Here is a 27,644-nt window from a genome sequence, read left to right on the forward strand (position 1 = left end):
ATTTATGTGTTTTTGCTTTCGCACAGCCCTCCTCACCGCTGTCTATTGTCTCACTCACTGAGAGGACAGACGGATGCTCCACTTGACTGTTGCGTCTCTCACCCTCTCTGTTTTTCACATAATGATATTATCCTATATCCTCACATGTGATTGGCCACAATATGGAGGGATTGGAGCATAGCTGAGCCACTGTGTGAGAGCTGAGCAGCAAAAGGAAATTAAGTGAGGGTAGAAGTGACTGTAAGATTAATTGGCTCTGTTTTGAGTTTTGTTCAAAAAAGAATGACTTCATATAGGAAAAAAATAAATATCACATATGCAGGACACCTTAAGCTAGTTTTTAATTAAGCAGCAAGGCAGAACAAAGTTGGGGCTGTATCAAGACACAGGGACTAAACCCCAATTCAACCAGACCCAGAACTGATCCAGAATTAAAACAGGACTACAACAGTTCAAAATCAGGAATAGAATAGAATAATCCTTTAATTGTCCCACAAGGGGAAATTTCGTTGTAACAGCAGCCAAAAAGGCATATACAAACAAACAGTACACGGAACAGAAACATACACAATTTTTCTTACATATTTACATTAAGGACAATGGTTACTATATACAGAGAGTACTGTACAGTTATTAAATTAAATAAAAATAACTACAGATAAGAGGCAAACCAGGTTGTAGTGCAAATTGGTTGATTAACTTATTGCAGTTACAGCGCAGATGTAAACATCTGTGATTGTTGGGAGCAGTTCTGATTGTACAGTCTGACAGCTGCAGGGAGGAAGGACTCATGGAAGCGCTCCTTCATGCATCTAGGATGCAGCAGTCTGTCACTGAAGGAGCTCTGCAGTTCAGCAACATTTACATGCATGGGGTGGGAGACTGTCCATCAGAGATGTTATTTTGGCCAGAGTCCTTCTGTCTCCCACCACCTGCACTGGGTCCAGGGTGCATCCCAGAACAGAGCTGGCCTTCCTGATGAGTTTATCCAACCTCTTTCTCTCAGCTGCCGATAAACTACTGAGGACTTAACCAAAACAGAACCAGAGTCAAAACTAGATGATGCTAGCACTAAAAATCATCATAGACCTGCACTACACTTATTTTTTAATTCTACCAAAGTACAGTATTTAGATTCAGAAAAGTTTATATAATTATTTAGCCTTCATAAGCCTGCATAACTTAATAAATATAGAATTTGAAAAGTAACAAATGGTATCTAAAAAGTTACACTAGGCACTAGATACATGTTCTGATGAGTTTCGGTAAACAGCCATTTGACTAACGTGTGTCTCACCTGCTCTTGTTCCATCTCTGTTCTGTCCTCATTCTCCATCTCCCTCTCTGTTCCTCTTTCTCCCTCTTTGTGCTGACAATCAAGCCAAACACCAACATCATCAAATATACAGTGGAAACCAGATATTTACATACTCTTCAGATAAAAACACAAACACTTTTTTAATTGTAACATCAAATCAGACTAAATGTTTATTTTTTTTAGATTGATAAATATAAAAAACATATTTGTTAACTTTTGTATTTTGTATTCAAAACTGAGCCAAACTTATAGAGCTCCACGATTCTTTTCCTGGTGTTTTGGTTGATATCTCTTGATTTTTCCCATGTCAAAGAAACAGGCTCTGTGTTTTGCCTTATATGCATCCACAGGTGTGCCACCAATTTACTCACATGGACTCTACTAACCTATCAGAAGCTTCTTAAGCTCAGAATGGAATCGTCTGGAGTTTTCTTATTAATTAACAATAAACTTAGTGTATATGTACTGATGAAAGTGATTAAAATAGACAGCTCCCTCTTTTAATTCTGACATTTAACTGATTCAAAAGATATTTCAACATTTATTTATCTAAAACAAAACAAGTTTACTCTAAATTGATGTTTAACAGTAAAAAAAAAAAAAGTTTGTTTTCTCCCTAAAGTGTATGTAAATATCTGGTTTCAGCTGTGAATATACTGCTGTGTATTGAAATTCCTCTTGTTTTGCATAGATATACAACATACAAAGCATAATATATAAAATGACATCTACCTGAGTTTTTTCTTTGAAAGAAGCTCCTTATGTCCATTGTTGTGTACATCAGTACACAATTGAAACCAATTTAGAGAGTTTGTTTAGCCGTGGAGGGTAAGAACTGAAAATATGAAATGTAAGCTAAGACTTTCTAAAAAATCAGCATTGTCGTTCGGCTTTTTATTTATCCATTTGTTGATTCACTCGAAGAGCAAGTAACGCAACCAAGTGATCAGTTTGATATCAATCTTTTGTGATGCACCGTCATATTTACATTATTTGTACAGTACGAATGATTTGTTTTGGTACCTGGTCAAACTTAAGCTCTCCTCTGTCTGCAGCAAACTCGCAGGCAGCAGCTTCTCCCCCCTCGCTCACATGGGTGCTGCGCTCAGTCGCCTAGTGCCTGAGCTCGGATCATACCAAAATTAGGGGAATTTACGACGGTGCGCTCTGCGCTTCGTGTGTTGTTTTTGTTTTATACAGTTGTCAGTCAGGCATCTAACTAACAAATTACACCCCAAAAGACCCCATGCTCCCGAACACTATGTCGATTTGAGAACGCAAGACCGAGACCGAGACCAAAGTCAGTCGAGACCAAGACCACGTAAAAGTGGTCTCGAGACATCCAACTCTATAGACATCCAAACTATAGTTTGGCCTGACTTAAGTTACACTGATCTAGATCACACATGCAGCCTCCCTGTTATAGTCTTTGTAATGGTTTAAAATCTGGGTTTTTAATTTGGTTTAGTTTCAGGCTACAACTGAGAATTCCTTTGTTTTTATTATTATAAGGTTCAGATGGTCATTATTTGGGTTAACTGATCCCTAAACCAGCGGTGTCAAACATGAGGTCTGGAGCCCAGTATTGGACCCACTGGACAGCTTTGGTCAATGTAAAGGAAGGCATACATTTTGGACTTTTAACTGTTTTCATAATTTTTATGGCTTTATTGCTACTGATAAAGAACAGTAACTATAAGCTTGAATGCTTTTAAATGTTTGTTTTCTTAGAATTTAAGCCCAAAGAGTCATGCTGACAGATTTCATTTATTTACTACAGCAGCATTTTCTTTATCACGTAGAAAAAACCGAGACATCCTGTTCCAATTGCATTTCTTTTTCTTATATTAATATAACAAGGATGAACTGTAAATAAACGTTTTTATCCTGAGAGAGAGGGGAGATTCTGTAAACGTAGACTGACATCTCTACTGTCAGACAGCATAATAAAAGAAATCGAAATTACAAGGCCGCATTAAATGTGTACCAGTTTCCATTGTAGTGTGTTTTACTTTTGGTCTACGCAATGCATGGAAGACAGGTGCCAAGATCTACAACATTTACTTGTTTTTATGTATTTGTTTTTGTTACGAATATTTTCATAGTTTGAATGTTCAGTGTTTATTTTTTGGGGAATATGGCAGTCTTGCACAATGATTAAACATTATTTCAGACGAATGCAGCCGCTGGCACACTGGTTTGTGTGCTGTCCACATAGCCACAAGAGCTTTTAATTTTAACGTGTCCATTCCTCACCTTTAACGGCTAACGTCAACACCGTTGCAGTCACGTAAGTGCGTTTGCGCGTCGGCAGAACGGCGAGTTAAGTCCTTAGTTGGAAATTTAACGTCGCAAGAAAGCACAACAATCAGCGATAAGTTTAGAGGAACGTGTGGAATCGTCGAAGAAGGTTAGTTTATGTAACCGCTTCCTCCGCAGCTGGGTTTAAATGTTCAACCTGTCGTGTTTGTGAGATGAGCTGACTGAGATTTGGTTGCTAGCAGCGATTAGCTGCGCTGAATATATTTGGCAACGCAACTGTTGTTCAGTTAGTGTGGGCTTCGATGTCTGCAAGGTGCACGAAGCTTAAATTTTGATATAATTTAGCTACAAAGTTGGCCTTATTCATGCCACTGCCATAACCTAACGTTTCTCATAGCTGTTAAGCCAGCCTCCGCCTGGGTCACGCAAGCCACCAGCATTGTTTTTTTTATGTATTTATACTCAGCATTACCGTAGTGTAAGAAATAATTTAACGATAAAAGCGGGGAAATGAAAAACATATAAATACTCCCTTCAAACTTAATGACTTGAGTGTAACGAGATCGATTATGAGTTTTAATATTTTAATTCAACACCAGACTCTTATTGTGCGGGAGACACCGAGAGGCAGCTTTTATGTTAAAAGCAGCACTTACCGTAATGCTTAGTATACAGAGGTACACCACGGCCAACAAGAACAACAAATAAAACAACGCGGGTGGTAGCCCGTTGTTTGGCAGTAGCTGCTGGCTTGAACGCTGTGGTTTCTTTGCGTGAGCAGGTAAACAATGTTTGTGTCTCGTCTTATCACAGTTCAGTGTCACGAAACACGGATTCTGTATTAACTAGGTGCAAATTTAAGACAGAAGTTGTCTGCTAGGTTACTATTAACTTTAATCAACAGCTGCTCTAAATATGGAGTTTACCTTTTTAGTCCCAAGGTCATTTGTCTGGATTAATGTGAATACAGATGACGTTGTAGTGTCCACTCGATTGTTTGTATGTAGGGACATTTTTCAGATGTTTTAAATGTAGATGTGTTTAGTTTGATGCAGGCAAACAAACAAGTGAAGTGTAAATTCTCAGTGTCTCAGTATTGGTGGCTAGATACTGTTTTAAAATGCAACATACTGGAATTAACTGCCTGAATAATATGCTTCTGCAGTTATGCACAGCCTTACATTTGATCAGCATTTAGTTATTGTTATAATCTTTCCAGAAATGACTTCTCAGATCCGTCAAAACTTCCACCATGACTGCGAGGCTGCCATTAATAGACAGATAAACCTGGAGCTGTATGCCTCTTACGTTTATCTCTCTATGGTAAGAAAGTCAGTGGTGTCATGTATCACAGCTCTGTGTTATTTCAAAGGCAATAAAAATAGTGTTTTAATCTTTTTGTTTGTTTATTTTTGTTTACTCTCCTGATTTTTAGGCATACTATTTTGAAAGGGATGATAAATGCTTGCCAAATTTTGCAAAGTTCTTTCACAATCAGTCCAAAGAAGAGGTTGTGCATGCAGAGAAGCTGATGACCTTCCAGAACAAGCGGGGAGGCAAAATTTTTCTGCAAGACATCCGGGTATGTAAGGATATTTTCACTAATGAGTTAAAAAAAAGCCAAATTCATATCTTTTTATATTAAAAAAAATTCTGAAACAGTCTTTTTATTCATCAAGGCTTGACAATGTTTTTTAATTATAAAAATGGATGGACTGCAGTGTGTTCAAGTTGCTTTAATATGGATAATTTTACATGACTTTGATCGGTGCTGAATCTTCTTGAAATATTAATGTGTTAGAAACCTGATAGAGATGAGTGGGGGAGTGGTGTGGAGGCCTTGGAGTGTGCCCTGCAGCTGGAGAAAAATGTAAACCAATCCCTGCTGGACCTGCAGAAAATGGCCACTGAACACAACGACCCTCATGTAAGAAGCAGGTGTGGAGGACTCGCAGTCTCTGCTGTTTGGATATGACTGTCTATTAAGATGCAGCATTTTGTCTTTTTCCGTCTCCCACAGATGTGCGACTTCATAGAAACACATTTTCTGGACGAGCAGGTAAAATCCATCAAACAACTCGCCGACTGGAGCTCAAACCTACGCCGGATGGGAGCCCCTCAGAGCGGCATGGCTGAGTACCTCTTTGACAAACACACCATGGCTGAAGAGGGCAGTTAAACTGAGGCACTGGTGATCACTGGTGATTCTGCTGCATGCCTGCCAAATACAGTACATACTGCATATGTTATAAAAGAATGCTGCTTTATTTGTGTTCATTAGCTGCTAGCAGAGGCTGTAGCGCAGACTAGAGTGGTGTAACCCTCACCTCACACTACGTGCAGTGTGTAAAAATAAAGACTAAGCAGGCCTTTAAATCATGCTAGTTATGCATTCAAATTTCCTTACATGTCACGTTTAGGAAGATTGGACCGTGACACTTTTAGGCTGTAATAATTTAAATTACATGCATTGAAAACTTATTATTCAACCTTTTTTGTTTGAGAATTTAAAAAGCAAAGAGAAATTCTGCATCTGTTACACCAGTGGTGTTTAATATTTTTTGACTGTAAAGTAAGGTAAAAGCACTTTGGACAGAGTTGGACCTACCATGTGTGTTACCACTTCATTACCTCTTATTTAGCACTTGAGTCCAACCATCTTGCTCCATTTGTTGGCTTTTCAAGCTCCTCTTCAGGTAGTGTGGCACCATGTTGGCATTAAGCGACACCTCCCAAAGATGACACACTCAGGCTGAGGTCTTTTGTCCAGCTGAAGCCCCAGGCTTCTGTGTACTGATAAAGCTAAAACAGTATTAGTCGCAATAAGGTTTTTCTGGCTTTTTCAATTATTCTATTCGTTTTCTTTTTTTTCCACTTTTTTTTCAGCTTGTTTTGTTTTTGACAGTTAAATAAACATTAACATGCATAAGCAGTGAGACCTGTGAAAATGTTTTCTCATTGTATTTTATTTGGACTGATTGCTTCCTTCTGCAGGTGTAAAGTCAAATTGTAGATACAGTATGCTTGTAAAATAAAACAATAAAGTTGTAATGTACAAATAAATTAAAGTTTTTCATTGTATTTGGAAAAAAACTTTAACATTGTCAAAAGAAGAAGAATATATAATAAAGACACTGATGCAAAGACTACCACAGATGAAGAATATACACATTTTGGCTGCCACTGATGAAACTGGAAAGTATTTTTCCATAACACACTGAGGGTCAAATCTCTTAAGGTCCTTTTTTTAAAAAAAATATTACAAGTACGTTAATTCTTCTGTGAGAGTTCATTGGGAAGTAAATAATTTTTAGTGGCTCCAGCTGATACAGTCCAGTGCCTGTTTTTTGTGAGATATTTGGCACATGTGCTTAAAAAACAGTGAGTCACGCCTTCTTTTCTTAGTCCTGCTCCCTCCCTCCTGCTGCCTTGTTCACCCCACCATCCACCAGAACGCCCAGCAGGTCTCCTTCGGCGAGTGAGATTCCTGAATCGTTGGGCGAGTTTTGCTGATTGGTTTCTTGCTGCGATGGCGCTGAAGTGGAAACTGTGTTCATGTTATTGCTCAACCCACCGTTGGTGCCCCCGTTGCTTGCCCTCATGTTGCCGCTGAAGTTCCCATGGTTACTAAAATTACCGTGACCTGTGCCGTTGCAAAGACTTCCCGTCGTGCCTGCGCTGTTGGTGCTTGTTGCATTAATGCTGCTAGAGCTGCTGTTGGGATTACCGGGATTTGCTGCCGTTGTGCGAGAGGGCGGAGTGAACGAGAACACCCTTTCTCCTCCGCCTCCCGCGGCCCGGGCACTTGCTGGTCCAGGCTGAATGTCAGCAGATGGTAGGGTGTCCAGGGTGAGGCGAGGAGGGGGAGGGCGGCGAGATAGCAGGCCGTGTCCCAGTCTGAGTTTAGATATCGGGCAGAGTTCAGGTGGAGGGTCGGGGAAGGAGAAGGTAGGTGCACTCTGCATGTCCCCATCCTCACTCAGCCAGGGGAAAGCAGAGGATGGCGGAGGGGGGATGTGGTTAGGGGTGTCGGGAGGCAGCATCTGGGAGCCCACCGTTGGAGGGGCTAGAGAACTGCAGCTGCGATCCAAGTCATTTTGGGCTCTCCTAGCAGGTCGTGGACGGGGCACCGCAGGAGGGATGCAGTGAATTGGGGTTTGCGGGCAGCTATAGAAACCCGGTCTTTCGTACAAGGGTGTAGTGGAGAAGGCGTAGTCAGGATCTCCCTCCTGGCGGGCTTGACCTTGAGTCAAAGGTGCCTCTGTGTGTAAGTAAAGGGGAAAGCGGCTTAGTGGAGCTCCAGGGCGGCGGCGGAGCAGTGACACTCGGGAGGAGCGAGGGAAGTTTGGGGAGTGGACACCGAGAAGACGACCAAGCCCTCCAAGCAGAGGAGTGGAGTAGTTGGCCTCCTCATTTTCTTTGATCTGCTCCAGATTGGACTGGAACTCCATCTCCTCTTTAGGAACACTGAAGACCAAACAGAAGGTTTGCCATATGTTCAGCAGGTTTATTAAGAAGAAAGAAAAAGAAAGAAAGGAAAAAAAAATCAGTAAACCTGATATCCAGCGCCGAGCCCATGAAGGAGGGTTTGCGGTGTTCGGCACTGGCAGTAGTGTAGGGTGGCTGAGGTTCAGACTCATTCCAGTACATATCCCTCTCAACCAGAGGCAGGCTATCGTACATCTCATCCACAGATAACAATGACACCTGGGACACAGCGAAAACCACATCAACTTAAACAATACACTTGCTGTCTAGGATCAGTTAGCAAATAGTTTGGTTTAGATTCACACCTGCAAATTGCGGTCCACGAGCCAGTTGGTCTCAAAGTCATCATCATCTTCACCGAATGGATTTATGAGTTGTTCAGCCACCTGATACCAAAACAAACACACCACCTCAATGAAACTCAGTGGACAAATTAACAAGTCAAAGTCAGCAATCAGCATAATCCAGAGTTCTAAAAGTTTTGACAGGCTGCTGTTTTATGTTAGTAATGCTCCTTTTTAGTTTTTGTTTATATTTATTTTTTCAACACAAGTGGTTATTTCATTTCTTGAATAGCTGTTTTTGTCAAAGTTGGGGATGTTTAATCTGTTCAATTAAAGAAAAATGTTTTCCAAGTCGTGTTTTTCACATCTTTAGTGCTCTATGGGATGAACTGTCCAGTAGTGGATTCCTTTCTTTTCGTGGCTGCAGGCCTCAACTTTGAGAACCACAGACAGGATCAATGAGCGGTCCCTCACCTTCAGCCACCCAACATAGAAGAAAAACTGCAGCAGGGTAAAAATAGGGAGGTAGAAGTCCATTTCATGACCAGGGTATCCCTGAGTTGGATCCAAGAACTGACGACCGATCAGACACGCTAGGAAGAAGCTGTAAACCGCAACTGTTGCCACCTAATTAAAAAAAATATTAGTCACGTCAGACATTGTTTTACACCATCCTAGAGAAACAGTTTATCTTGAGTTTTTATTGCTATTTATAGCTTTTATTGCCGATCAAATGCATGTGGATTAGGGAGGGTTAACGATTTAAGGTATATGATGATTATTGCAAGAAAACCATTATATTTTTAGTACCTAATATTACTGCTATAATATTACTTTCTGTATTCAGTGCTGAATGCAATATAAACAAAAACCTGAGTATAGACAAGAGGCAGGCTGATCCAGTCATAGCCGTACAGCTTCATACACTTCGCCCGTAAGCTATTCAACTCCTAAACAGAAAATAGTAAAAGTCATGCAAAACCAGAAAATATTTCCAGGCTGTGGGGCTTTGGTTTGCACACGAACACCTACAGTGAGGAGAGCAGTTAGCGCCACGTCGTTGTTGATGCGACCCTCAGTCCGTGCTCTCAGAGCCAGGCTGACAAACCACATGCAGGGCACCCAGAACTTATTGTGAGGGGAGGGCAAATCCTCCAAGTGCCTCAGCTCTTCTGATGTCATCAAACCTGAGATGGAAAAACACAGCGTGGAGATGAAAGCAGCCAAAAGGTGCTTGTTCCTGCACGCATAGTCCTGGTGAGCAGCCAGAGCTCGCCTCATAATCTTCTCATCAGTTCAGCCACATGAGAAGAAGACATTGGGTCTGAATGCTGTGCAGCTTCAGCACAGCATGCTATGTTTTAAAGAGGCAAGACTAATAACAGCAAACAACATACCTGCCTGCACCAAATGCTCCATGGTTGGAAACCTCTTGTAGACTGCCGTGCTGACGGAGCGGTAGATGAGCACACCAGAGAGGTTGGCGTACCTCATAAGTGTCCTGCGGGTCAGCCGGGAGGTTTCGTCAGCTCCTCGAACGTGACCTCCGACTAATGCTGCCAAACGGTCTGGCCAGGGTACATTCTCAAACTGTCCCCACCAACGGGACACGACCAAAGTCACATAGAAACCTGGTTAAGATAAATGAAGTGAAACTTTCAGTGATGCCCTCCTGACTTAAAAGGGTTAGGGTTAGTGAGCCACAACTCACCCAACACAAATGACACAGGGATGAGCTCTGCGTAGCGGTCGCAGTATATGGACAGCTTTTCAAACAGCCTCTTCTGATCATCGTTTAACACAAACCTGGTGAGGGAAACATCAAAAGCACTGACGTGAGCTCTGTTAAAACAGCAAAGTGCCTCTTTTACTTGCCAAAGTCAGAAGGGTTGTTACTTTTGTTAATACCTGCCTTGTGAAATACTCTCGCAGAACACTTAAAGCTATTTTAAGAGCTGTAAAAGGGGTCACAGATACCATTATGCAGCAGGGTGCTACTCATAAACAGACACGCAGCCATCTACTTATAAGTAAGAATGAACTTTTGAGATGTTTGTGAATTTTCATTTTTGTAGATAACACTGAATGGCACAATAAAAAGGAGAGGAAAGCATGTACAGTGATGTATACATTTATTACACCATCTGTGATAAAAACAAGAAAACACACAAAAAACATGTCAAAAACTTCTTCAAAATTAAAAACTGTGTTTATTGGGGAAATATATAATTCATGGTTTTATATGCAAATTTGAGCTGGCACACTGGAGCTCTCTGGGAAGTCAAGCATAACATCCGACTGCTAAATCTAAACTCTCTGTTAAGGAATGTAAGTTAATAATAATAATAATAATGTGCTTTACAATATTTTCTCTTTCTGCTTAACAACAACAAACATATTTTAGCAATACAAATATCACTTTGATTAAGGAGCCATAAACCATTACAGAAACATAAAAAATGATTTTAGTCATTACCAGTACTGTTAAATTTAGAGCATAAGTGGCATAAACCTTACATTGGAGTGGTAGTCTAATTAATTTATGAACTCTAGTTTTTTTTAAGTTTTCGAGTAAAAATACACTTAAAGTTAATTATGTTCCTAATCCAACTGAGGCCCAAAAGATGACTCATAAATACTAGTTTGGGGACCAAAGCTCTTAAAAACAGTGGAAAAAATGTCATTACAAGAGCAAAACTCATCCTGCTGTAATGTGAGTTTCCTACCTGTAAACAACACTGAAGAAGTAGTAGAGCAGAGTGAAGATGATAAGCTCCCTGTAGAGCAGTTTGTAGATGCTGCCCTTCCATCGCAGGAGGAGGTGAAAAAAGGTCCCCAAACCCGCATCAGCAACTCGGCGGGAGTACGTCACTGTCATCGCTGCTGCTGCTCGTTGGCCAACGTGCTGGCTGACTGTGGCCTGACATGAAGGAAACCAGGGTGTTGTTGTCCTCTGTGCTTCGTCTGAGCTCAGCTTCGGCGATCAGCCCCTTAAGACCAGCGTGATGACAGATCTGAAAGGACAGAGTTAAACAAAGCAGCTCAGATGGGTTGATTTGTGGTCCTCATTTAATTTGATTGGAAAAAAACACCTTGAAATGTGATGCGATTCGGATTTCAAGGTTGTGACAGAGGTGATATGCGCAGACTTACTTAACGAAAATGAAAATGGCCATCATGCTCTCTGCGGTTCAAGATGTACGGTGGCAGCGTCCAGGGAGAATGTTGGAGAAAGCAAAGCAGGAAAGAAAAAGCGAGCGAGGGCCTCCTACACCTCCGGTCACTTGATGTGTTAATCTTTTTCTCCAACAAAGCTGCATTGTGAGGCCAGCTCCTGTTAATCTGAGCAAATCTGAGGGCAGCAGAGAACCCACACTGCCACAAATAGGCTGGTTACAAGTATAAATGCTGAGCGTGTGGGTTTAGGTTGGAAATATGACTCTGTGAACCAAATCTCAGCAAAGCCCGCTTCGACCTTTTGTAATTTAACACTTTTTCTACATCTTCTTGCATTAGGTACACACCTCTGAACTAGTGTTCTAGTGTTTCAATGTCAGTTCACCTTTGCTGTTGTTTTTCCATTTGTAGCAGGATTTCATCATGGCAAACTCCTGGTCAGGTGAGAACGTGTGTGACCCCCCTCTGCTGGAAAAAATGCATACAGCTGAATCGCTACTGGTCAGAGTGTGTTAGTGATTAACCCTTCCTGTATAACCAGGAGGACCAACAGCAGGGCGAAGTGCTGGGCGTTTGGTTTCTGCTGCTTTTGGCAGATTTTCTTCTGCGCTGGCAACGTCTGTGAATCAATTTTGCTTATTTCTGGTGAGTATATCCTCTCCATTTTTTTCTCCTTAATTCATCTCACAATTGCAGTTTAACAGACTCAGCACAATCAGCCTGCAAAGAAAAGAAAAATGTGGTATTCAGAAAGGGGAAAAGATCTTGAAGTTAGTTGCACAGATTTTAAATTGCAGTATGTAACTCTGTGTTTTCTGCATCTTAGGTGCTTAATACCCACACACGTCAGAGTCATCCTTCCTCAAATTAAATCGTCCCAGGAGCTATCTAACAGCATTTGATGAATCTCTGCACAGCCTGAGAGATAACTTATGGATGCTTTTGAGGGAATTCACAGCGTCCAGATTTCCTCTTCTCCACCTTCTTCAACTTCATCGAGCCCGGGATATGAAGTCCTCAAGGCGGGGATATCTGGGATTGCAGTATACTCCTCTGCAGTCTTCTTTGGCACACAAAATGTGCCTACGGTCAGGCACAAGTCTGGCAAGGTCACCAAGGAGGAAGCCTGTGTTGTTGGACAGTAAGTGTTAAATCTTGAAGCACTGGATAAACTGATAAAACATTTTTTTAACATAACACGTGACAGCTGCTGCTTATATATAAAGATTCATGTTTATATTTATCTTCCCTTTGTCCAAATTCTCCAGAGATAGTTGTGTAATTCTGCACATTAACTTATTGATTATCTTGTGAGATTTGCTTAAAATATTCAGTTTTATGAACTCTGGTGCAAAATGTATCTAAAAATAGCACATTCCTTTGCCACAAGTCCTGCTCAGTGTGAAGTCTGTGATTGTCGGCACGTGCACCTGTAACAAGGTGACTGAGTCAGATATGCAAAAGTGCAAACAAAGGTCTGTGTTTAGTTTTAGTGTAACTCCAGCAGTGATCGGTATTTTCTTAAGCATGTTTTGTAAATGAAAAATCATTCTGCTGTTCAGCGATCATGCAAAAATTGGAAAACGTGCCGGTGCTGGCCTGAGGATAAATGCTTTAAACGTAATCTGCACAGAACGCTGCGAGTTTTAGCGCCTTAAACCCTGCAGTCAGCAGTATGCCTAATTCTTTCCTACTGACAAATTCACTGACAGGACATGTCAGAGATTAAAAAATTTAAAGAAAAACTGGACCTTGGAGTAGCCAAGTTCATCCCCTGAAGGAAACTGTTGTTTCTCCCTGTCCTCTCTTCTGATTGGCTGCTTCACGTAAACCAACACAGTCTCACAGCCTTGTGTGAAATTGTGATCTATTAATTAATGTTCCTGAACATGAATTCTCCCCACCCTTATCACTGATTTGTGCGTTCCTTTTAATGGCCAGCAGGGGGCGACTCATCTGGTTGCAAAAAAAACTTGCTCTGTAGTTTTACGACACACTGAATAAAATGATTAGGCTTAGAGTCAGGAAGGAGGGGTGTCTAAGATATGCTCATTGGCTAAAGACTCGTCAATGAAATGTCATTAGCCAACAAGTGGGCTTCCTTCTTGGTTTTAAAGTCAGATCCATTCCTTGCTCATCACGTACAGTTTCAGGACTTCATAAACAGCTGAGAGGCTAGATCGGTCTTTTACACCATCTATAGTAGGAGTGTTAAAAATAAGGCCCAGGTGCCAGAATCGGCCTGTTAAAGACTCCAGTCCGGCCAACTGGATGGCTTTAGAAAATGTGAAGGAAGGAATAATCCTAGACTGTTAACTGTAAGTTTTATAGTTTTGCCTAATGATAAAGACCTCCACCATGGCCATTCATACTACACCAAACAATTCAGTTACAGAAAAGTTCCTGTTTTTTCCAGAAACTACTCAAGAAATTTCTGTTTTGTTTAATAGTGGGCCCTCAGTAAAATGAAAAAATATACTTACAGCCTGGGCAATGAGATGCCGGAACTTTTTCTGTAATTTTACACATTAATTTCTTACAATTTACGGCCAAAAGAGTCATGCTGACAGATGTCTGTAATTTACTGCAGCAGCGTTTCTTTATCGCATAGAAAAACTTGAAAGTAGATATTTTATATTATACACACACACACACACACACACACACACACACACACACACACACACACACACATATATATATGTTAACATATAACACTATATTACTACATCTCAGGGATTAAGTGTGTAGTTAAAGAAAGGGGAGTTTAACTCGTCCAGCCCACAATATAAAAAAGTTTGACATCCCTGCTCTGTGATTTTGGCAGACCAGGTTTGAAGAGCAGGTGGATGGGACTTCTGATTTCACAGTAAAAGGTGTGGGGCTGAGATAACCATATTAGAATATTGGCTCTTAGTGACATCAAACAGATCCAAGAGTAGAAAACCCCCCGTAAACTTCGAGTATTGGGGCTGATATTATTATTTGTAACTTTGACCATATTTCATATGAATATGAAACCATGATGAACATTAAAATTTCAGGGACCCTGGAGACAACCATAGGGGATAAATTCTCACCACCTTTTTCGTACAATAATTTCAGCACGTTTGCAGATAAGAGTGCAAACTAACTTTAGCTTCATATTTAACTTTTAACTTAGTATATTGTTTAACATATTTACCTTCAAATCAAAAACTTTCTGAGTTTTGGTGTTACGATCCCTGTTATCTCTGTACAGAAGTCTGGACGGGCTCTCCGTTCAAAGCGTCCGAGTCTCTGATTAAAGGCTAGAATAACCTATTATATACTATAACCCTCACAAAAGTGAATGTTAATACTCATACTCAAGTTTTATCTTTACATTAAAAAAGAATCCAAAAAAGGGAATGTAAACAGTTTTAACTTTAGCAGATAGGATACTTTACTAAGCATTTTAGCAAGGGCAAGGCAAACAGCTCAACTGGTTAATAATAATCGAAATGTTTTAAAGTTCAAAGAAAAGTAAAAAATGTTAAATTATCTAATCTAAACTGTTTCTAAATGCCTATTGCCAGTTTTGATGACATTTTATTGGAGGAGAGAGAGAACATGTAGATGAATTCTCCCCTCCTGGCCATCCTGCATGGCTAAGGGGAGAATGCCCTCACTGCCCCAATCCAAGATGGTGGCAGTGAGCAGAGCAAATCTCAAACAGTGAATCCAATTTGTAATCCACAGTGGGTTGGGAAAAAGAAATGGTAAATGGCCTGTATTTATATAGCGCTTTACTAGTCCCTAAGGACCCCAAAGCGCTTTACATATCCAGTCATCCACCCATTCACACACTGGTGATGGCAAGCTACGTTGTAGCCACAGCCACCCTGGGGCGCACTGACAGAGGCGAGGCTGCCGAACATTGGCGCCACCAGGCCCTCTGACCACCACCAGTAGGCAACGGGTGAAGTGTCTTGCCCAAGGACACAACGACCGAGACTGTCCGAGCCGGGGATCAAACCGGCAATCTTCCGATTACAAGGTGAACTCCCAACTCTTGAGCCACGATTAAGAAGGCTTAATCAATTGCAATAGAGTTAAAAATGACTTCTTCTGGTTGTTCATGCATAATAAAATCAAAAACCTTTCTATTACTCTGTCTTTCTGCCTGCTTCACGTTCCTCACGCACAAGGCTTAAAGGTTTACACATTAAAATTATATTTTTATTCAACTTTATTGATTGTTGATTATCTTTTGATTAAACCTCTGATATGATTGCAACTGGAATAACTATCAGCAAAAGCACATACACTGTAGAATCAAATTAGTTCCCAGAACTTAAAAAAGTATACAAACTTGTTGCCTCAAAAAAGCTAAGCTTACTTAAGATAACTAAGTTAGGGCAACTTATTTATTCTGAGTACCCTGTACAACCTAATTAGTTCCAGGAACTTAAAAAAGTATGCAAACATGTGGACTGAAAGAAAAAAGAAAAAGATAACTATGTTAGGACAACTTATTCATTGCCAGTACGCAGTACTAAGAATAACTTGAAATGTATCTTCAGTGGGTAAACAATTAGTATTGCACATTCAGAAAAATCAAGTTCTACTAAATGAAAAAACAATTTGTAGTAACTTACGATTTTTAATTTTGATTACAAAAAAATTAAATGCAACTAACGCACATTATGTTTGATCATCCTTGAATGTAAGAGATTTCTAGTACAACACTTAATATAAACACAGTAAGTAAGTACATAAGACTCTGTCACTCTGTGTTACATTGCACTCATAAAAGCTGGATTTTAGGCCTCTTACGTCATTTCTGGTTGGAGCTGAGGGATCTCAATCTTCTTGACATTGGATTAAGGTTAAAATAGTAGCAGTACATGAAAGTACATGAGAAATTTGGCACTTTTGAAGTGTGAGCCATAAAATGTATCTTATGCCTATCTTATGCCTAATTCATAACCACCCATCAATATGTGTTCAGAGGGCCTGTACCCTGGATGGCTTTTACCCAGTGAAGAAAAGTGATTTGTATGGTTCCATTAAGTATGATAAAGTTACTACAAAATATAATAAAATAAAAAATATTAGCTGATATTGGGGGATCAGAGAGGGGGGACTCACTGATTTTCCGTGGAGTGACTCTGTAATCGGTTGTCTCTGGTCACGCAAAAAGCATACACCTAAGCAGGTAGACCCGTGACACCTTGTTGGTCCACGTACAGGACGTGCCAGTCGGGTGGATGTCATCATGTGACTTGTGAGAGCGAAGAAGAAAGAAGAAGAAGAAGGAGGAGGAGGCAGGAAAAAGGAGATACACTCATTTTCCTGTCTTGGCAAAAAAAAGAGAAGAAAGAAGTGAGTTTTATTTCTGGGAAGTGCAAACCAGAGCTGGCATTACTCTTGATTTTCGTCTTGTTTCTGACTGAAACTGCTGCTGCTGGGCGGTTGATCGTCTGCGCAGGCGTCCGCATTCCTCAGCTGTGATTTAAAACGACTGGGATTAGTTTCACTGAAACTCGGACATTAGCTCGCTTTATGCAATATTTCTTAACTTAAAAGCAGCAGCAGCAGCTCGGGGAAACTGGAGGGGAACAGCTGACAAATACGCAGACGGGCTGGGAGGTTTGTCTGCTGTCCCGGACACTGACAGAGAGGGTAAGGGCGGATACTGACGAGGGACCTCTCCGTGGTAAAAAAGTTGTAAGTGTAAGCTAACTAGCTAGTTAGCTCAAGGTCTGCTAATTAGTTAGCTGCTTTGTGGATCGATTTATCTGCAACTTGGTGATAAAAGTAACTTAAACTTCCTTTAAATTCAAATGTCGGGATTTTTAATGCTGTATCAGAGGTTTCCAATCTGTGGTGCGAGGTCCACCCCGGGGTCTTGCAGTGAGCCCACTGTTGTAACCAAGAAGGCTGTTGTTGTTAGATTGTGTTGACATGTTAACACTGGAAAAGTAAATAGAAATGAATCTCAGGGTTTGTAGTTCATCACACTGGCTCTTAGGTTGTTATGGTTTGGTGTTTTTTCTTTTAATTATTATTTTGGTTTTTGTTTACATTTTATAGTGTAGTTTTGAAAGGTGGTTCTAGTTTCAGTTTACTTTTTTATTTCTTGTAGATATTTAGTTTATTTATCGTTGGTGTTAATTTTAGTTTTTTAAATTACTGTAAAATCTACACACTTAGTACCAACACGAGGTGTTAAGTAGTCAGATTGTACACTTAGCCAAGCCTAAATGCAATTTGTGTCAGCATCCAGTGTTGTGATCTAAACTATTGCCTGAAAAGCATTAATATACTAATGCCAAAGGCCAACATTTGATCTTGTGATCCTTTTTTTTTTTCAAGCTACTTTTAATTTTATTTTTATGTTTTTAAATTGGGGAATCCTCTGGGTTTTAAATGTGAAAATGCTCTGGTTGTATTTTTGTAAACAGGGCATACCAGCCATTAGAGACCTGTTAGCAGAATTAAGAGGAAGAAGCACAAGCTGAAGCCTCCAAATTGTAAACCTCATTAGGATGTAGTTAAGTACAGGATTGATTTTATTTTTATATTTTTATTTATTTTTATTACAAGATTTATTTTTTTGGTCTTGTGAAGGTTGGTAGATCTGGATCCAGAGCCAGAGACCAGAATGGAGGGAGGAGACCAGGTTGGGCCCACCTCAATCCGAGGCCATGGCCAGCTCTCCCGGCTTCGCAGCTCCTCCCTGGAGATCAGGGAAAAAGGGTCAGAGATCCTCAGGGAACAGCTGGATGCTGCAAAGAAGGTATAGTAACCTACTTTGTGGTTGTGCACACACAGAGAAACAAAAGATAGTGTGACCAGGAAAACAAGGCGCTGACAATGCAAATGTTCTTCTCTGTTTTAAATGTGGTTGTGTCCTTTTCCCCTGCACATCTCAGGAACTGAAACTAAAGGACAAGGAGTGCGAGCGTCTGTCGCAAGTTAGGAATCAGCTGGAGCAGGAGCTAGAGGAGCTGACAGCCAGTCTGTTTGAGGTCAGCAGTAATCATTGCTCTCTGCTGAGTGCACTGTAATTCTGACAGCTGGTGACGAAGAAGGCGGTTGGTGTCGTGCCACAAAAGTCCTTAAATCAGCAGTTTGCATTTCTACAGAATCATCACTTCCTTTATATAAATAAAAATTTCAGGTTGATGTGATTTTTAAGCAACATTGTAATTGCTTTGAAATCATTTTTTTTCTTATTATTTTTGATTTTCCTGCCCACTGACTCTGGAGGACTCCATCTCTTTGTTAAGAGCCAGATTTACCAAGTTTGTTCTAAATTAGCTCTGAGGTTTAGCTACTAAAAATGCATCAGTGTATAAACAAAGATGCAGCCAGCTCATTTTAATAGTGAACAGAAGTCTGCTAAGAGTAGCGCAGATTAGCGGTTCAAAACATGCAGATAATTTCTGATGGAAAATAATCCAAAGTATATTTTAAAATCTTACACTCTTAAACATATGCAGTAAGGCCAGCTGCAGAAAATACCTTTCAGTCACAAAATTGACAGCACACTTCTTACCAAAAGTAGCTTTTTAATGCCACAAAGGGCATATTTTTCTTTACATGTTCTGCTGTGTTGACCAGCCAGTCACTGTCTTTGTTTAGCTGCTGAGCTTTGAATGTACAATTTTAATTAGTCTCAATTTACTTTTCAACAGGAGGCTCACAAGATGGTGCGTGACGCTAACGTGAAACAAGCAGCTTCAGAGAAACAGCTCAAGGAGGCTCAGGGGAAGGTGTGTGAAGTTTCTTTTTTCTTTTTTTTTTTTATTAAAACAGTGAAGAACAGAAATATTTTCTGATTCAGTTTTTTTTCCACATAGTTGAAGGTCACAAAATAGCCCCAAATTGTCAATATTTAATTTTTTTGTGTCTGGCTTGCAGATTGATGTTCTGCAAGCAGAAGTGACGGCACTCAAGACTCTGGTGTTGACGTCCACACCTTCTTCACCAAACCGCCAGCTGCATCCACAGCTGCAGTCATCGGGTACCAGGGGATCGTATAAATCGCACATCCGAAACAAGAGCGCCAGCGGTGCATTTCCACTCTCACCTGCAAAAAAAGAAGTTTCCTCAGTTTCCATTCAGCCTGTGTCCAAAGAGGACCGAGAGGTAAACTGAAGTTTATACAGTTGTCTCTCCCTCTCCTTCAGGTATGCGTGCATATGCATCCCACTTTATTTCCCATTTCTGTTTCCAGTCACTTTTATCACTTTTAGCCAGATTCTCTTTCCTTTTTTCCCTTCTTTCTGTTAACCTCTCCGACTTGTTCTTCTTGTCTTTATCTGGCGTCTCTTCCTCTCTCAGCCTGCCGCTCCTGCCCTCCTCTCTCTGATCTTCTGTCTGATACCTGGCCAGTCTGTCAGTATGACCTATGACCCTCAATGGCAAAAACAGATGGAGGGGATAGGCACTGATGGCAGACAGGTAATCTGCATTCCTTTACATTTCCTACATTTCTCTAATCTTTCAAATTTACCTGCGTCTTCACTGTGATTCTAGACTGCGATATCTGTTGAGTCAAGAGTGTGATGAGTCTGATCTGAGAGCATCTTTCCTTAGTTTGTATTGAAATTTGTCAGCGTGTATGTAAGGTGAACAGGGACTTCTTGATGCAGCTGTTTGTTTCTTACTGGAGTTATCTGTGTTGAACATACATTAGTGAAACACAAAGTTTATACCCAGTTCTTGACAGATAATCACAGATATGTCAGCTACTTTCGAGATATTATAGATATTTTTGAAAATTGCCAAGCATGACACACTCACTGAATTATCTAGTATGACTACAACAAAAACAAAAGATACCATTTTATGTCGCCATAATTTCTGTTGTGTCAGATTTTTAGAGTTTGTATAGCTGGTTCAGTAACGTCAGCGCCTCTGGCTCATTGCTAAAAGTGTGGTAAGGTTACCAAAATGTATTGTCCCTGGTGTCTCTTATCCATATTGCCCAAGGTTGTAAATTTTGGCCTCAGAGTTTTGCAGCTGTTGTTTTTTTTTTTTTTTTATGAGTTTGAAATTATTGTTTGACTTTTCTATCATAATGGATTAATGTTTAACTGCAAGTGATGTGTCATTTGTGGGGATATTGTCTCTAGATCCTTTCCACATAACTGGTGTTATGTCTTACTATGAACAAAGGTTATTATAACTAACTAAAACAAGTTTTTAGAGAACTAAAAACTACCAGAAACTATATTGTGTATTTGAAAACAAGCTAAAGAAATCAAAAACAAAATCAAAATCTTGTCTCTCTGGAGATATTTGTCTATGCAGCCAGCCTGAGGGGACATTGTTGCAGATGTTTGACATTGAGGATGTCTACATGACTGTCAGTCAAGTGGTTATAATGATGCATTGGATTATTTATTATTTTACTTCCCCATTGCTAGTACCGCCCATATACTACTACTACTACCACTACTACTACTACTACTACTACTACTAATAACAGCAACAACAACAACAACAACAACAACAACAACATTGATAAGAATAAGAATAAAGAATAAAAAGTAAAACTAACATTAAAAAAATTAAAACCAAAGTTAAACAAATGGTCAAAATGGAAATGAACACACCGTTTGGAGCAGTTTTTAATGAGCTTAAAGTATCCATTCAGCTAGAAACAATTTTCAATATTAAATTTTTTTTCAAGTCAATTTAATTTTCAATATTGAAGGAGATGCTGTAGATCTTAGAGCCACTGAAAGTGTTCCTGCCAAATTCAGTGTGAAACTCCATAATTTTCACACTGTGGGAATCCCTTCCTACAACAAACTCCATAACTTTGACTGAACGTGGTCGAACAGCCAGTTTTGCCTGGGAAGGTTCCTGACTGAGTGACCTGACCTGGAGTTATCTGCACAGCAGCATTACTAAGAGCTGTTTTAATTCTCCAAATACCAAAATGAGGTGTTTCATTTATTACATCCTTTAGCAGAGGATGCATTGGATCATCCTTTTATGAAAGGAGAGGAGATGATTACATCCCTTAATTCCTAGCGATGGAACACTATGGTGGATTATCGCTAAGTTTTTCCACTTAAAGGATCGACTGATGTTTTTTTTTTTTTTTTGAATTTTCTTTAACTGCCTGTTAAACCCACAGGTGACCTATCAACTCTGTCTGCTTTATTAAAATGGGCTTCTTGTTGAGACTTACCTTGTATGAAGTATGAAGAACATGTATGTCTGTGAAGGTTCTCAGTCATCCAGGTCATCGTAGTCTAAGGAGCTTGGAAAGAAAAGCGTCTGGACTTCTTTAAGTTGCTTGAAGACGTTTCACCTCTCATCCAAGAAGCTTCTTCAGTTCTAAGGGTCAAATGGTGGAGAGGGAGAGGGACTGAAGAAGCTTTTCAGATGAGAGGTGAAACGTCTTCAAGCAACTTAAAGAAGTCCAGACGCTTTTTCCAAGATCCTTAGACTATGAAGAGCATATATTTATAGACACTCTCTAAATCCAGATTATCAGCTATATGAATTGACCAAAGTGTGCTCAAGGTTTGCTCCAGTCCAGTCTGTTCTGGTATTCGCGGACTTCCTGATTATTGTGGAATGATTTTCACGTCAGTTCTGCTGAGATCATTTGTCTTCTATCATATAAATCCTAAATAAGATGGAGGAATTTTATGGACTTTATATTGACGATATTTCCTTTTTAAACTCTGATGTTTTGACAGCCCGAATTCTTCGAATACAAGATTTTCGAATCTTTAGTATTTAAACACTTTTGTGTGTTTAAGAGTGGATCTTTTATTGTCAGCCATTGGTCTTTTGGGGATTAAACATGTCTTTAATCTAGATGTGTGTCAAAGAAACGGTTTTATCTAGAGTTTGAGTGAAGGTTTGGTTTTCTCTCTGCAGATGGACTCCATTTTATTTGCTGAGTTTTTGATGTGGAAGGAATGCCCGAGTCTGGACCGCTCCTCTGCCTTCCTGAGTCGTATTTACAGAGAAGACATCGGGCCCTGCCTCTCCTTCACGAGATCAGAGGTCATTCTCACTGCTTCTTTGTACAGCTACCATGCTGCTTTGTGTGTATTTTAATGTGAAGTTATGTTAATGTTAGTGATTCCTGTTCTCCACAGCTGTCTCAGCTGGTTCAGAGCGCAGTGGAGAACAACTCTCTGACCATCGAGCCTGTCGCCATGTCGGCAGTACCGATGGTTAAAGCCTCAGCTATAGAGTGTGGAGGTCCTAAGTGAGTTAGCCCGACTGTCATCCTGTTGTGTTTCACCACTCACTGCTCTGATTTGGTTGGTATGGTTTTTCCATCGATGGTTTGTGATCAGAGCCTTTTGTCTATCTTACAATTATGACTGAGAGTGGTTTAATCAGTGGGCACATTTCTAATCACTGTCTGATCTAAAATCTTTTTTTTTTTTTTTTTTCCAGTGGCTTTAGGGCTGCAGTAGAGACGTAAGTCCTCTCGGGAGCCAATAATCCTTTCAGCTTTTCACTAACTCTGACAACTGTAGCATGAAATAAAAAGCTGTCAACACAGATGTGTGCAACAATGCAAACAAATCTGTAAATGAATGAACCAGACTGGGTCCCACTTTCATTCCTTTTGTGGCTAACTTTCTCTCTGCACACCTCTCTTTCACTAAAATGTGTTGTAAAGTGTTCTCAGTATGTTTTACTGCTGAAGAACTAAAGACCTGTAAGCTCATGTTTGCTGTATGCTGTCCTAAAACAGATGACTGTGCATCTACATGTTGCTGCATTAAATTGTTGACACATTGTTTTCTCTTGTAGAAAATGTGCATTAAGTGGCCTGTCACGGCTTTGCAAACATCGCATTAAACTTGGCGACAAAGAGAGCTACTATTACATCTCACCTTCCAGCCGAGCACGGGTAAATATCACTTCCTTTCTGCCCAAGGCACACCTGTAGTATTATCTGCACACCCTTATCAAACAGTTTGACTCGAGCAAACACATGTTGTTTCTACCTGTGGTTCAGATCCTCAGCTCTTTCACTTCAGGCAATTTTTCTCTCTGAAGGAATGTTTGGTTTCTGTGTGCCTCGCCCTAAGCATGCTTTGCACCATATTAGCATTAGTTAACTCCTCCCAGCAAATGATGCACTCACGCAACGACTTGACATCTTCTGTCTAGCTGGAGCCTTAAGGCAGGTAGCTTTCATAGTATGTAATTTTTTTTTCTTCTTGAGGTTTGTTTGTTTGTTTGTTTTGTTTTATTCTCTTTTAAGGCCTTTTAATGTGCTGGTAGAGATCTTCATATACAGGGAGTGCAGAATTATTAGGCAAATGAGTATTTTGTCCACATCATCCTCTTCATGCATGTTGTCTTACTCCAAGCTGTATAGCAGGGGTCCCCAATCCCAGTCCATGAGGGCCGGTGTCCCTGCAGGTTTTAGATCTCACCTTGGGTCAACACACCTGAATCACATGATTAGTTCATTACCAGGCCTCTGGAGAACTTCAGGACATGTTGACAAGGTCATTTATCCTTTTAAATCAGCTGTGATGGATCAAGGACACATCTAAAACCTGCAGGGACACCGGCCCTCGTGGACTGGGATTGGGGACCCCTGCTGTATAGGCTCGAAAGCCCACTACCAATTAAGCATATTAGGTGATGTGCATCTCTGTAATGAGAATGGGTGTGGTCTAATGACATCAACACCCTATATCAGGTGTGCATAATTATTAGGCAACTTCCTTTCCTTTGGCAAAATGGGTCAAAAGAAGGACTTGACAGGCTCAGAAAAGTCAAAAATAGTGAGATATCTTGCAGAGGGATGCAGCAGTCTTAAAATTGCAAAGCTTCTGAAGTGTGATCATCGAACAATCAAGCGTTTCATTCAAAATAGTCAACAGGGTCGCAAGAAGCGTGTGGAAAAACCAAGGCGCAAAATAACTGCCCATGAACTGAGAAAAGTCAAGCGTGCAGCTGCCAAGATGCCACTTGCCACCAGTTTGGCCATATTTCAGAGCTGCAACATCACTGGAGTGCCCAAAAGCACAAGGTGTGCAATACTCAGAGACATGGCCAAGATAAGAAAGGCTGAAAGACGACCACCACTGAACAAGACACAAGCTGAAACGTCAAGACTGGGCCAAGAAATATCTCAAGACTGATTTTTCTAAGGTTTTATGGACTGATGAAATGAGAGTGAGTCTTGATGGGCCAGATGGATGGGCCCGGGGCTGGATTGGTAAAGGGCAGAGAGCTCCAGTCCGACTCAGACGCCAGCAAGGTGGAGGTGGAGTACTGGTTTGGGCTGGTATCATCAAAGATGAGCTTGTGGGGCCTTTTCGAGTTGAGGATGGAGTCAAGCTCAACTCCCAGTCCTACTGCCAGTTTCTGGAAGACACCTTCTTCAAGCAGTGGTACAGGAAGAAGTCTGCATCCTTCAAGAAAAACATGATTTTTATGCAGGACAATGCTCCATCACACGCGTCCAAGTACTCCACAGCGTGGCTGGCAAGAAAGGGTATAAAAGAAGAAAAACTAATGACATGGCCTCCTTGTTCACCTGATCTGAACCCCATTGAGAACCTGTGGTCCATCATCAAATGTGAGATTTACAAGGAGGAAAACAGTACACCTCTCTGAACAGTGTCTGGGAGGCTGTGGTTGCTGCTGCACGCAATGTTGATGGTGAACAGATCAAAACACTGACAGAATCCATGGATGGCAGGCTTTTGAGTGTCCTTGCAAAGAAAGGTGGCTATATTGGTCGCTGATTTGTTTTTGTTTTGTTTTTGAATGTCAGAAATGTATATTTGTGAATGTGGAGATGTTATATTGGTTTCACTGGTAAAAAAATAATTGACATGGGTATATATTTGTTTTTTGTTAAGTTGCCTAATAATTATGCACAGTAATAGTCACCTGCACACACAGATATCCCCCTAAAATAGCTAAAACTAAAAACAAACTAAAAACTACTTCCAAAAACATTCAGCTTTGATATTAATGAGTTTTTTGGGTTCATTGAGAACATGGTTGTTGTTCAATAATAAAATTATTCCTCAAAAATACAACTTGCCTAATAATTCTGCACTCCCTGTACAAACTGTAAAGTTTAAATGTCATTCATTACATTTATGCAGTTATAGTAATAATGTTTGGTTGATACAAAATCCCAAAGCACGCCAGTGTTATAAAAGTTTGCGCAGTCACTGTGTAGAGTCGTGACCTTGTCACATATTCGCCTTTCTAGATCACGGCTGTCTGCAATTTCTTCACTTATATCCGCTACATCCAGCAGGGCCTGGTGAGACATGATGGTAAGTTAAGAGAGACACATTACAGAAAACAAAGACATAAATAGTTTAAGCAAATTTAATTATTATGCAAGTAATTTTATGTAATGCATGAGGAATTTTAAGTATTGAGTAATTTTACAGGAAGGATATAAATTGTACTGCAAGTAAGTACAGTACTTTTAAGTACAGCATAAGTAGTAAGTAGTGGGTAATTTCATGGTAACTTTTTGGAAAAACAATATTTCCCCATCTTCCATTGTATATTTTGGGGCGTGAGCCGTGTCATGAGTGTATTAATCTTGCCTTTTTACATCTTTATTTAATAATCATTATGTTGATGTGCATGCTGGATGTTTTATTAATAATCAGTTGTCCTTTCTATTATATGATATATCTTTTAATTATTTCTTCTTTCCCTGAAAACACATGAAGTTATGCACTACATAGAATTACTTACAGAATACTGCGTCTTCCTTTAAAATTCCTTTGAATTACAGGTGTATGGGTCTGTTATTGCTCGGTCTTAACTTTGCCAACAACCGATATCTTTCTTTCTAATTTTTTTTGTTTCCCCCCCCTCCATGTTCAGCGGAGCAGATGTTCTGGGAAATCATGCGTCTTCGTAGAGAGATGAATGTGGCCAAATTAGGTTTCTACCTCACTGACCAGGGCTAGGCCGGTACCTGGAGCACCCAACAAGAGAGCATAGCAGTTACAGCCTTGGGTAACTGTGGCAACGCACACGTCTTTGATCAGGTTGAACAGTGCTGCAGCAGAGGTCACCAGCAAGGGAAGCAAAACGTGTTTGTCACTTTTGGAAATGCAATAAAACGATTAGAATCAAACCAGCACTCCAGGAATGACATTAAAGTCCATGTTTTGTTTGATGATGTTATTCCCAGACATGTCGGAGAGGGTTTTTCTGTTGCACTACATTCCCGGAAAATAACTGTTGTCCTCCAGAAAGTGTGGAGAAACTTCTTACTGAATCACCCATGGAACACAAAATTTCTCATTTTTACACAATAGACTGTGTGTCCTGATTAAGGCATTAGCCTGCAAAATAATGAGCACAATCTTAACCTCAAGTATTACAAATATGTGGTGTAATAGTTTTATTGTTTCCACACAGCAATGATTCAGTTTGTTTTCTTTGTACTTTCAGTTATCAGCTCAGACACCACAGCCCAGACCTTCATTCTGAGCATGGCCTTAATTTTGTTGGTACACCTCCTGCTCTGCCTTGTACAAAGACTTAACTTAGTCACCTTCAGCTTCTCGTTAGCCCTGTACCTAAAAATCAGATGTATTGTTAATTATTACCCACCCATGCTCAGAATAGGGAGAGCTTTACAGTGCCAGGGGAAAAAAAGCTTTTAAGATGTGATTGAGTTTTGCACATCTGTAGTTAACAATATGAACATAAAGTAAAAGCCATAATTGACTTTGCATGAATGCAGAACATAGCCATAGTGTATATAGGTTGTACCTCATATTATAGATTTATTGTTACTGACTTTTTTCTTTTTTTCTTTAAAGATTTTTGTTTAAAAAAAAAAAAAAAGGTAAAAATAAAGTATAGCGTGTCAGAGCGTGCAATAACTGCTTCTTAGCCTTATGCAGGGCTTTGAGGTTCCTGACCTCAGTGTACTCATAATCACCTGTGTAAAAACTCCATTAAACACGAGGTATTGTATACCAGCTATCACTTTTGTTCCATGTCTCTTTTATTATTAGAAATCTGATCAAGAGATCAGAGGGAGACTCCGGAAGTTTGTTCAGGAAAGATGACTCATCACTTCAACTAATTTCAACCCAGTGACACCGGATAACCCAGGGGTGATGTTTGCTCTGGGCACGTCA

General features: G+C 40.2%; 3 protein-coding genes across 9 annotated transcripts; 2 read left to right on the forward strand and 1 right to left on the reverse strand.

The window, feature by feature from the left end:
• The first annotated feature begins 3,570 nt into the window (after positions 1–3,570).
• Positions 3,571–6,643, forward strand: fth1b (ferritin, heavy polypeptide 1b). 2 transcript variants are annotated; one of them, XM_031747430.2, is made up of 5 exons: positions 3,571–3,728; positions 4,800–4,903; positions 5,016–5,162; positions 5,382–5,507; positions 5,601–6,643. In XM_031747430.2, the coding sequence occupies exons 2-5, from the start codon at positions 4,802–4,804 to the stop codon at positions 5,757–5,759; spliced, it is 534 nt and encodes a 177-aa protein (XP_031603290.1). In that variant the 5' UTR covers positions 3,571–3,728; positions 4,800–4,801; the 3' UTR covers positions 5,760–6,643. The 2 variants fall into 2 exon arrangements, with proteins under 2 accessions (XP_031603290.1, XP_031603292.1); XM_031747432.2 differs by lacking the exon at positions 3,571–3,728 and adding an exon at positions 4,073–4,361.
• On the reverse strand, positions 6,529–11,920 carry best1 (bestrophin 1). Its single transcript, XM_031747294.2, has 10 exons — positions 11,506–11,920; positions 11,079–11,366; positions 10,064–10,158; positions 9,750–9,983; positions 9,385–9,539; positions 9,225–9,302; positions 8,827–8,979; positions 8,374–8,454; positions 8,136–8,287; positions 6,529–8,047 (listed from the first exon to the last, which is right to left on the reverse strand). The coding sequence occupies exons 2-10, from the start codon at positions 11,228–11,230 to the stop codon at positions 6,982–6,984; spliced, it is 2,166 nt and encodes a 721-aa protein (XP_031603154.1). The 5' UTR covers positions 11,231–11,366; positions 11,506–11,920; the 3' UTR covers positions 6,529–6,981.
• A 140-nt stretch (positions 11,921–12,060) lies between these two features.
• Positions 12,061–27,489, forward strand: rab3il1 (RAB3A interacting protein (rabin3)-like 1). Of its 6 annotated transcripts, XM_039614862.1 has the most exons (12): positions 12,062–12,174; positions 12,356–12,670; positions 18,124–18,292; positions 18,429–18,524; positions 19,194–19,271; positions 19,420–19,647; positions 22,405–22,533; positions 22,629–22,741; positions 22,936–22,959; positions 23,299–23,398; positions 25,736–25,802; positions 26,371–27,489. In XM_039614862.1, exons 2-12 carry the CDS (start codon positions 12,462–12,464, stop codon positions 26,454–26,456), a joined length of 1,299 nt encoding a protein of 432 aa, XP_039470796.1. In that variant the 5' UTR covers positions 12,062–12,174; positions 12,356–12,461; the 3' UTR covers positions 26,457–27,489. The 6 variants fall into 6 exon arrangements, with proteins under 6 accessions (XP_039470797.1, XP_039470796.1, XP_039470798.1 ...); XM_039614863.1 differs by lacking the exon at positions 22,936–22,959 and having other exon boundaries at positions 12,061–12,174; XM_039614864.1 differs by lacking the exons at positions 12,062–12,174; positions 12,356–12,670 and adding an exon at positions 16,742–16,875.
• The last annotated feature ends 155 nt before the right edge of the window (positions 27,490–27,644 follow it).

The sequence above is a fragment of the Oreochromis aureus genome, linkage group 7 (assembly GCF_013358895.1).
Source record: "Oreochromis aureus strain Israel breed Guangdong linkage group 7, ZZ_aureus, whole genome shotgun sequence".
NCBI classification, from domain to species: Eukaryota; Metazoa; Chordata; class Actinopteri; order Cichliformes; family Cichlidae; genus Oreochromis; species Oreochromis aureus.